Source organism: Microtus ochrogaster, unplaced genomic scaffold (assembly GCF_000317375.1).
Source record: "Microtus ochrogaster isolate Prairie Vole_2 unplaced genomic scaffold, MicOch1.0 UNK2, whole genome shotgun sequence".
NCBI classification, from domain to species: Eukaryota; Metazoa; Chordata; class Mammalia; order Rodentia; family Cricetidae; genus Microtus; species Microtus ochrogaster.
The window spans coordinates 25,157,464-25,168,823 of NW_004949100.1; the positions used below are offsets into that span (position 1 = coordinate 25,157,464).

At 41.8% G+C, this 11,360-nt stretch overlaps 1 protein-coding gene across 1 annotated transcript in view; it reads right to left on the reverse strand.

Annotated features, from left to right (window-relative positions):
- Pou6f2 (POU class 6 homeobox 2) overlaps positions 1 to 11,360 on the reverse strand; it is a 163,093-nt gene that overhangs the window by 7,491 nt on the left and 144,242 nt on the right. Inside the window, exon 5 of the mRNA XM_026788332.1 lies at positions 9,249 to 9,417. Coding sequence (XP_026644133.1) covers positions 9,249 to 9,417 — 169 coding nt within the window. The remainder of the gene's footprint in view (positions 1 to 9,248; positions 9,418 to 11,360) is intronic.

Here is an 11,360-nt window from a genome sequence, read left to right on the forward strand (position 1 = left end):
AGAAACCACACTTGAGAGCAGGGACCATGCCCAGCAGTCGATGACCAACGTGAAACAAACTCAGTGGAATGTTTGGAGGCTTTTTGCTGTTTTTTTTTCCTATACAGGTCTTTTGCATATATATATATATATTATGATTTCCTATTTTTGTGTTTCTATGCAATTTCTCTGTGAGTGAATGTGTGTCTCTGTGTCTATATTTCTTGTGATTTTTGTTCGACTCTTTTCCTTCTGCTTGTTTGTTTTGTCTTATTCTGGCTTGTTTGTTCTAATTTTATCATTATTTTGCAGATGCCTGTTTGTTTTCTAATAAGAGAGAGGAAGGGCATGGGTGTGTGTGGGAGGGAAGGAGGAGCGAATATTGGAGGGATTGGGGGAGGGAAAACTATAATCAGAATATACTCTATGGAAAGATTTATTTCAATAAAAATGGAAAAGAAAATACAAAACAAAACAAAAAACGGGCAGTGTGATTCAACTCTAGGTATGCAGAGAAGGGAAGAGGGACAGGAGAGGTCATCTTCTCAGAGAATGTGAGGGACACAGGCTGGAGAAGAAACTCGTCTATGTGGTGAGCATCATAGAGATTGTGTGTAGTGCAGGACTCCGTGGGTTGATTATAAAGTTGCTTTGGATGAGATGACTTAAAATCCATCTTTTCCTACACTGCCCCCAATTTCTTTCTAGAAATCTGACATTCAGTTAATGAAAGACATTTGAGTGTTTTGTGGTGGAGACTGGCCTCTGAATTTTAAAGCCCACCAGCATAGTGGTGTGGAATGGTTCTCAGGGTTCACAAAGAATTCTGGGAGACCACACGTGCACACATCTGCCTGTGCCTCTTGTCTTATTTACTCATTAAAGCAATCCCAGAATTAGGAGCTGCAAATGAATACTGCAGGAGACTCACACATATTTGGAATTAGCTGCCAACAATATAAAAAGGGAGTTTAAAGACGAAGCAAGATTTTGGTGTTCTTCCCAGGCAGAGGACCTACATCGTTAGCGGTTGTGTCCAGTCACCTGGAATGAATCCCCACTGCGCCTTGCCCCTCTTTTCCAGTTCCCCTCACATTGGCTGTGAGCTGTGAGCCTGAGTCTAGACTGGGCATTCTTGCTGCTTGGTTCTGGGGCTTAAGGAGACAGAGTAGGTGTTACAGTGGCTGTCGTTACCACAGGCCACAGTACATAAACAGGACAGATTCATAGAAAATCTACAGTGAAAAGCAAACAAAAAAGTCACAGTGGAAGGAAGAATTATTTTATAATCTTCTTTTGTTTGCTTGTTTTCATTTTTGTTTTTTGAGACAGAGTTTCTTTGTGTAGCGTTGAATCCTGTCCTGGCACTCAATCTGTTCAGGCTGGCCTTGAACTCACCAAGATCTATCTGTCTCTGCCTTTCAAGTGCTGGGATTAAAGGCACACGCCACCACTGCCTGACCGAAGGAAGAATTGTTAGGATTAAGAAAAAGTTCAAAAAGTCTACTTGCAAGAGGAGAGAGGCAAGAAATTAGCATCTCAGGAATACTGATTTAGAGTAGAGATGGACACTGGCTGGTACAGGGGGAAGAAAAGATTGACCTAGTCTCGTCCAGAGGTGGTGAAGGGTCTGACAGTTTTGCATATAACTGTGGACATTAAAAACTCAAAACTTAAAAAAAAAAAAGGAAGTCAGAGACTTTTCTTGTACAGACATGGCTTTTAAAATGACACTTTTCTTAATTTGAAAGGCTTGAGTCACCTGTGGGGGAGGGGCACATTTTACAGGTGGTTCAGGTGTTCTGACAGGAGGCTCTCCCTGCTCCTTCATGCATCTTGTCTGACCTTCTTCGTCTACCTTTGCTGAGTCTGGCTGTGGCATCCTCTTTCCATCACCGTGTTTCTGGGTCTGTTCATGCTCTCATCCAACTGTTTTTCTGAATCCATTCAGGCTCTCATCCCGCATGCTTCATGATACAGAAAAGTCGCTTGCTCATCAGACTGACGAGGCAGACAGGCCTGGTGAGGAGGAGCTCCTGAGGGGGCCTCCCACCTCTTTCTTTTCTCACCCTTCTGTACTGCATCTGAGAGTAGCAAAGCAGTTGAGTCTGTGGGATAGGAAGGCCAGTGGCCTGTGACTGGGGATAAAGTTTTCTGTCAAAGTAGATACCTCCATGGGAAATAACACTTTGGCTTTTACTAGTCACATCTCTACCCAAAATCAGTTGAATTAACCGGCACAGGAAGGACTGGTCTTCATGAGCAGTCTCTATCACTACCGACGCTGCCAGAGCGCACAGCACCACAGTGTGGGTGAGCTTAGGATGTGGTCAGCACGTTTAGGTAAATGCGTTCTCTCACCTTTTACCTCTCTAGATCATATCACCTTGATAATTCCCTAGCCTTGGAACTAAACCTGGTCACTTGATTGTGAAGGGTTTGTTGGTTTTGTTCCATACTGTATCATTGAAAATAATAAGAGTTAAAAAGAACATTTTGGATACTGAGGTCCCATATACCGAGGAGTGTTGGTGTGGATGCTTAGATATCCATGAGAGTTCAGAGAAGGAAGTTCCTGTTATACACTCAATTTCTTCCATGAGGCTCCAATGAGTGGGCTTCTAGTTTTTATATAAAGTTTCAGGGGGGCTTTATATAAACAGGTGGTAAAGAGAAGAGCGCGTGTTTGTATGCGTCCATGTGTGTATGTATGTGCATGTGCGCACACATGTGCCTGCACTTGCAACTCACAACAATGTTCTCTGCTTTTCAAGTATGTGTTTATCCATGTGACCCACTATACCCATGAGTAAGAATTTTTTTTTTTTTGAAATTTACACAGGATGAGGTCTGGACCAAGGTCTGGAAGGAGAACTGAGCATCTGTGTGCAATCTGCTGATTGACAAAAGATGTGAGTCACTTGGCTTTCTTTTTGTTAGTGTTCTTACAAAGTTTAGCTAGCAAAAAACACTGCATGGTTTGTCCCACAGAAGTTTCTTCATCCACAGAGGGAGCCATCTTTGGACATCTGTTATCTTTTTCTTGATTATCTGTCCAGCAGGACTGGCCTCGGACATTGGAAGGACACTGTCGGTGTTTCTTCAGTGTTAGTAACTGCTCAAATGGCCATGCTGCTGTGCTTGTGCTTCAGAGTTGTTCTTGTACTGTCTGGCTGTTATACTGCTGCAACAGTTCTCCTTGGCTAAGGGATATCTATTTTTCTACTTGAGGAGGAGGAGAAGATATGCATGTGGTGAATGGAAGCTTCCCCCGGGCATTACTTTAGCCCTCAGCCTAGCGCAGATGTGTAACAACCCACAGTGGGCAAGATTAACTTGGCTTCAATTCTCTTGCTTTTAGGGGAAGTTAGTCTTGAAGATGATCTGAGGTCATTTTGACTGGGATCACAAGAAGCATCTTCAGGGCTTTCCCAGAGTGGGTCCAGCACTCTAGCCAGAAACCTAGAGGAGATTTCTCTGGATGGAGGAGAAAGTGGTGGTCCTTTTGTAGAAGCTGGCAAGATTAAATAAACCCTGGACACAGAACACAGGCCAAAAGGATTAGCATTATTGGCCAGGGTCCACCTTAAAAATGGCCATGGAGCTATGCAGGGAATCATGTAGCCCTGACTCTATAAGGGAATCACAGGAATTTAAGGAACATTAGACTTGGAGTTTTGCAGTGACTCAAAGACTCAAAAGTATAGTGATAGTTGCCACATCAAATCCAGAATGCAAAGACTGAGAAATCAAAGGGATTTTCATGGAGATGAAGTGCATCTCTGAGGCATGGTGTCTGGGCCCATGTGGAACTGGGGGCTTGGGATACACCAGGACAGGTGTTGCTGTGGTTTAATTTTTTTTAAAGCTCTGTCTTGCTGCTAGCCTTGATATTTATGTAGAATCAAGTTGCTAAGTAGTTGAACCTTTCACACATCAGCATCATTCTGCTATGATCCCTGCTTATAGGATTGTTACAGGCATGAAATACATCTTTAATGAAGCTGCCAAAAGCATGAATGAAAATCTTAGTGAAACAGAACAAGTGTCAGCTTTTACCATAGCATATTTCTCCTCATAGCGCACAGTGGGGGTGCTTACCCTGTAGTTCCAAGAAATGAGACTCCATCAGAGACTGAGGATGTGGCTTGGGAGAGGTCCTTGCATCATGACCATGTCTCTGGCTGTATCAGAGATTTCTCTATGTTATTAACTGTCTCCACCTTTATGATTCTGCTTTAGTTTTGAGACAGTAACCAGCAGTCTTTTGCTAGAAGTAAAGTTTACAAGCCAGGTTTCTAAACAGTATATGGAGACTAGTAATAAAAACCACACCCACCAGCAGTCAAAACCTCAAATCTCCTTATTTAAAATAAATTCACTGTAAATTTCAAGCCAAGCTGGGAGTTTTGAAAGTTATTTATTTGATTTTTCTTCTAGATTTTCTATAAGTCCAGTTTAGAGCTGGGGAGATGGCTTAGTAGTTTGAGCCCAGAACCCATGAACCTAGCAGGTGAACAAGGGATATTGCCTGCAATTCTAGTCCCAGAATGAATGCAAAGATTGGCAGAGCAAGCCAACCAGTAAGACTAGCTGTAGCTTTGAGTTCTGGCTTTGATTGAGAGATCTTGCCTTACTGAGTAAGGTGGAAGGTCTATCAAGGAAGGCTCTGGACATTAATCTGGGTCTTCTCTCTCTCTCTCTCTCTCTTTCTCTCTCTCTCTCTCTCTCTCTCTCTCTCACACACACACACACACACACACACATCACATGTACTTGTACATACACATGCACCCATATACAAGTAAACACATATGCATACACATACATATGAAAAAACCCAGCTAATAGAAACACTGCCTATCTGTGAGAGCCCTGGAAACTGAACAAGTTTAAGGAAAGGGTGTCAGGGCTGCAAGGTTTTAACAAGGATGCTTATTTTGTTACTCAGAGCTCAGATGTGGAATTTTTCACGCATGAAGGTCATTTGATCATTACAAGGGATTAGCTTGATATTCTTTTACCTGGAGTGAGTAAGATATTTTAATACTAATTTTTATTCTATGGAAGGTTGAACAATACACTCCTTGACAGTGATGTGGGAAATTCGCTAACTATAATTCTGATAAAAGTTTGTGTGATATTGTCATAAAGAAGTATGTTCTTGGTCTTAGTGCATTGTGCTAGAACATAATTCTTAAAACTCTTATAGTATCCTAAATAGTTATAGGGATGCTATGATCCTCACTTGAAGATTTGCCTTTTTGGTTCCAACACAGACCTTCTAAACTCTTGGAATTTCTTGGATGATAGTAATATATTTTGTCTTAACTAGGTGACTATTAGTTGGCTCCTGGATAGCTTTAGGAAGAAGTTGGTCATTAGAGAAACAAGTTATGATAAAAATCTAGGGCGATAGGGCCTGGAGATTGAGTTAATAATCAACCATGTCTATATGATCAAGACTTCCACAAAAATCCCTGAACTACAAGGTTGAAAGAGCCTCTGGCCTTGTGATTTAGTTTATTGATAAAAACTTAAAGTTAATTTTGTTTTATTCTATATATATTTCTACTCTTGTTTAATGTATTATGTTTATGCAGCTCATTTAAAAATATAATGTGTAATTAAGAAATACAGATTAATAGTCATCTGTAACAGTCAAACTTATAATCATGTCAGATATGTTTTCAAGGTTATACAGAGGTATATTTTAAATAGATAGATGGCCCTAGAACACTTGATCATCCTTGAACCCTTCAAAGACCTACAGAATATGGCATTTAATATATTTAAGAACCTAAAGTTTTTTTTATGACAGTGAGATATGTCTGCTCTGGCAGCATCAATCTACTTTAAAGAAGATGATAGACATCAAAGAAATTCTATATGGTGTTTACTTTATTTGTGGCAAAAGTTAACCAGTGGGCAAAGAAACTGTCCTTGTCTCAATATCTGACAGTTACTGTCCAAACTGGACCAGCAGGGCACAAGAAAGGCGACTGCTGAACTTTACCAAGACAAGGTAGGATAGTCCTTCAGAATTCCCTGCTTATCAAAAAAGTCTGCCAGATATGCTAGGCCTGTAGGCCAGAGCTGAATGCCCCAACATCACATAGAAATTTTGGATAAATCTATCTAGGCAGCCTGATGTCCCTGTCATTAGGTAACATTTAGCCCTTCTGGGGTCTTTGATGGAACTGAAGACTAGATAGTTAGAATGTTTTCCTTAGTTACAATAGAAAGCAAATTAGCTTTAAAAAACTTTGTACTACAAAAGATAGATAATAGAGTATTTTCTATAATTTTGCCAAATAAAAATAGACTAGAAATTGTTACTGTAATTCTTAATAACTGTTTTTGTTGTATATTTTTACTATGTTAAAGTTAAAACCTTCATTTTTTATTTAAACAAAGGGGGGATGCTCTGGAATAATCCTATCGTACACTGTAAAGATTTGTCACTCACCCACGGAGACAGTGGGGCTGATCTATTGGGAGCTCACCAAGGCCAGCTGGATTGTGACTGAAAAAGCAGGGGATAAACCCGGACTCTCTGAATATGGCGGACAATGAGGGTTGCTGAGAAGCCAAGGACAATGGCACTGGGTTTTGATCCTACTTAATGTGCTGGCTTTGTGGGAGCCTAGCCAGTTTGGATGTTCACCTTCCTAGACCAGGATGGAGGGGGGAGGACTTTGGACTTTCCACAGGGCAGGGAACCCTGACTGCTCTTCAGACTTGAGAGGGAGGGGGAGAGGAATGGGGGGAGGGCAGGAGGAGTGGGAGGCTGGGAGGAGGTGGAAATTTTTTTTTCTCAATAAAAAAAAAAGATTTGTCACTCAAATTGGTTTACTAAAACACTGATTGGTCAGTAGCCAGGCAGGAAGTATAGGTGGGGTAACCAAACTAAGGATGATGAGAAGGAGAAGGGCAGGGCTAGAAGTCACTAGCCAGATGTAGAGGGAACAGGAGATGTGTGTGTGTGTGTGTGTGTGTGTGTGTGTGTGTGTGTGTGTGTGCCATGCTAATAAATGTACTGCCACATGGCAGAGCATAAATAAGGAATGTGGGTTAACTTAAAATGTAAGAGCTTGTTGATAATAATAAGCCTGAGCTATTTATCTGAGACTTTATAAATAATATTAAGTGTCTGTGGTAATTTGGAAGCCGCTACTGGGATGGGGAACAGGGGGTCAGGACAAGAAACTTCCACTTACAGGTATGGACTTCTTCCTGCTAGGCTCTGTATTTAAGATGTCATGTCTTTTGTTTCAAATGCATGTGATAGAGGAGTTTCCCTCTTCCAAAGTCTTTATTTTGATGATTGCTCACTGTATACCTAGAGGTCAAACAAACTGTTGGCTGCCAGGTTACTAAAATTCCATCTGGACTGCTAAGTAGACTCCCTTAACTAATTTCTGGGAAGAAAAGGTTAATCCTTCTTTGTTCATCTGTGCCAAATGGCCAGAGAAAGCCGAAGCCCACCCATCTGTCCATTACACAATCTTCTCTATGGCCACCTACCATGTTGAATATAATACACATGTAAGACTCTGCATTAGTGGAGTAGTTCATACTTTTACACCCTATGTATTTTTCCCCCTGTATTTTACTTTGAGTCCTTTTCTTTCGGGACAAAGCTTACCCTACACTCTAATATATATGTGGGCTCCTTCCTGCCCAGGCACTGCATATGGAGATCATGTCTTCTGCTTCAAATGCATGTGATAAAGGAATATATATATATATATATATATATATACATAATATATATATATATTTACTATTTAAAATGTATATTTTGTAAGCACACAGGAAATTGAATTTGGGTAGATTTTGAGTCTTTTCTTACAAAAACCATATGAGGTGTTTCTTTATAGACAATATGAAGATACAATAAAATTTTATTCAGCTAGCGCAAGGGTTTCTAGCCAAATAGTGTTGTGTGTTTAGACAGGCAAGAGAGAAAACCCTGTGTGTGTCCCCCACTGCTTCATGTTGAGCCACATTGAGGACTAAGAGTGTCCAGTGTCCATGAGTGCGCTGAAGGACCTGGGCGTTGTAGCATCCTCCCCAAGTGCCTGGTTTTCTTCCCCGTGCACAACATCTTTCGAGACTAAGTTATCTATGTTGTTGAACAAGCATGTTTTATTTTCCTTTGGGGAGTGTCACTTTGTATTATCAGATTTGCCCCATTCTGTGTGAGGATTCACACACTCTAGCTTTAACAGGCCCTTTTCCTTATCTCCGGTGACATAGGCATTCTTATTGTGTGGCATAGATGCCTATGAAGTGACTTAGCCTTTTAAACTCAGGACTGTTGGAATCTTGATTTCTGCTGAATTGAAATCTGTAACTATCTATTTGTCAGTCTATCTATCATCTATCTATCTATCTATCTATCTATCTATCTATCTATCTATCTATAATCTATCATCTATCATCTCTATATATTTATCTATCATCTATCTATTATATGATTTTAAGATTTAGTAAAAAGTATACAGAGGTAAAAAAATAATATTTAACAAGCTTATTGTTTCATGCATCTTCATATGCTTCTGTTTCTACGTAACAAATATGCTGGCTTCCCTAGGGATATACGCCAACTCCACAACACCATATATAGACTTTCATAACCATCTTCCTATGGAGGCAGCCTTCAGAGTTGTTTTATTTTGTGAATGGTTGTTTGGAGACTTCCATCTGATTCCAGCCCGTGCAGTGGCCTCCATGTGGCACTGAAGGTGGCTCTTTGTTCCCTCACACACCCGCCCATAGACATGCTCTCTCTCCTTTATTTCCTCTGACACCTACAGACGGAGTGGCAGGGGACTTCAAACACACAGGAAAGCAGCTTGACCTTCCAGCTGAGTGTCTGCTGTTGGTTATTTCAGCTCTGAGCTGTTTGTTCATGTCCTGCAAGCCAATCAGTTTCTGGCTTTGGAAGTGACAGGTTTGACTCAGCACACCAAAACCCGCTGAAAATCGAACCAGCTCCCAGCTTGCTCTAATGCAGGGGTGTGGTATGGGGGCCAGCAGCCCTAAGGAGTCATCTGGCCTTGGATACAGACTTTATGCCAACAATAACCTAGCAGCCCTAGAAATGAGGAAGGGAAGAAAGAGAAAGGGTGAAGGGGGGGGGAAGGGAGAGGGAGAAGGAAAGGGAAAAGGAGAAGGAGAGAGAGAGGGGAGGGAGAGAGGAGATATTGCATTAAGCAGCCAGAAGGTTACCATGATTAGATGGAGCCAGGAAGGATACTTACTGCTCACTAACTGGCCCACGCTCAAAGCTGAAGAAGAGGAGGATGAGGAGGAGGAGGAAGAAGCTTGTCGCACGGGACTTTGAGATGTGGATGCTTGGCCATGAGCCAGGTGCAGAAGGTTCCCTTGAGTGCCTGCTTGACCCACTGATGACTGGGAAGATTGGTGAAGCTACATAAAGGATGTAAAAAAAATACACAAATGAATGGAACGTTATGGGAAATGCTAGGGAACAGATGTTTCTTCTGGGGTGGAATCATTCCATTTTTCTCGAATACAGTGTATATTCTGCTTGGGAAGGGCACCATACCGAGGCAGGTTCTATTTTTTGTGTATATAATATGTTGTTGTTTGCTTGACAGGTACTTTATTACAAATTCTAAATATATTATTAATTCCCTGTTTGGCTTGCCAGAACATCCAATTTTTGACATTTCTCAGTCGTAGTGTGTGTGGCTGGACTCTTTTCTACCTGTTTTAGACAATTACCGCACACCCGAGAGGCTTCTCAGGCATGTGTAGGAAAAAACAACACAATCAATTCAAATGCAAAGCTCAAACTTAAAGTTGTGCCTTCATCCTTCACAGAACTGGTAGTTTTAGGGATGTTCCAGTTTAGGCTGGCAGCTCTGCTTTCCCAGATCCAGGTTGTTATGCATCTTATACATAGTTGATAACATGTGGTAACATGCTTTCTGATGTCCTCTAGGAATCCGAGAATTGCTACAGTCAGGACAGAATACCCCCAAAATATCTGCAGTTCTCTGTTGCTACTTTTTTGGGAGTGGAGAATCTAGAAAGGGGTCCTCTATGTTGCCACGGGTACCCTGGAACTTACTCGGCAGACCAGGCTGGCCTTGAACTCAGGGCTCAGGGATCTGCCAGCCTCAGCCTCCCAAGTGTTGGGATTAAAGGTGTGTACCACCATACCAGGCTTGACACTTTTCTTTTTTTAAAAAATTATTTGTGTGTGTGTGTGTGTGTGTGTGTGCTCAGGATTTCAATAACTTTCCCTGAAGGAAGACATTTTAAAGATAAAGCTACGATGTGAATTCCAGAAATGCACCCACCCCAGAGTTTAACTAAACTACAACAATACAGGCCTTGCCATGGTGAGGATATTGATCTTATTCAGATTGGCTTCCACCTCTTGTGTGGTCTACCCCTTGGGACCATATGATGGAAAGACAGAAATGACTCCTGCAAGTTGCCCTCTGACCAGTAGAAGTGAATATTGGTTTACATGTCACTCCCCATGCCAAAGAAATCAATCTCTCATTGGAATAAGTGAATCTCTCATTGTGTGTGTGTGTGTGTGTGTTTCTGTGTGAGAGTCTTGCACCTGGGCGTGCAAGTGCCCATGGAGGTGTCAGATCCTTTGGAGCAGAAGCTACAGGCATTTGTTAGTGAACTGACTTAGGCACTCAGTTACAAACTCCAGCCTCCCTCATAGAGCAAATGATCTTAACCTGAGCCATCTCTCTAGCCCCTCAGCGGCTTCCTCACTCTGGGCCAGGCACTGAGTTAAGGATGTTCATGCACTGTCTACCTGAATTCTAACACTATTGTTGCCTCTGTATAAACAAGGAAGTCAGTGCTGAAATGCTTTAGGTCCATCCTCCTGACGTGGATGAACAGGTCTCTGGGCATGTGCAGTCTGGTCCTGGGGCTTGAGCAGGTGAGCACACTGATGCAAGGAAGGACTCATTGAGTTTTGAAAAGTTTTTGAACTTTGTGTTTGTTAAGGAAGGCTGTATCTATCTCTGTTTACTTATTTTTCCTTTAAGGGCTCTCAAGGGGTTGTGACTCTGAGATTGCAAGGAGGCTGGATGAGAAGACTCAGGACAGTAAGGGGAAAGGGGAGAGGGTCCAGTAGGGACCAAGAAGAATCTTGCCCTCATCCTGTGTTGCCCTCTGTAAAGATGTCTCAGGGATTCAGGGCCCTAAGGAAGTGGAAGGTTAGCCTTAGGAGCAGCTACCATGTTAATTGGAGGTGATATTTGGTTCACACTAAAAACACATGACAAGGTCTTCTTCTTCTTCTTCTTCTTCTTCTTCTTCTTCTTCTTCTTCTTCTTCTTCTTCTTCTTCTTCTTCTTCTTCTTCTTCTTCTT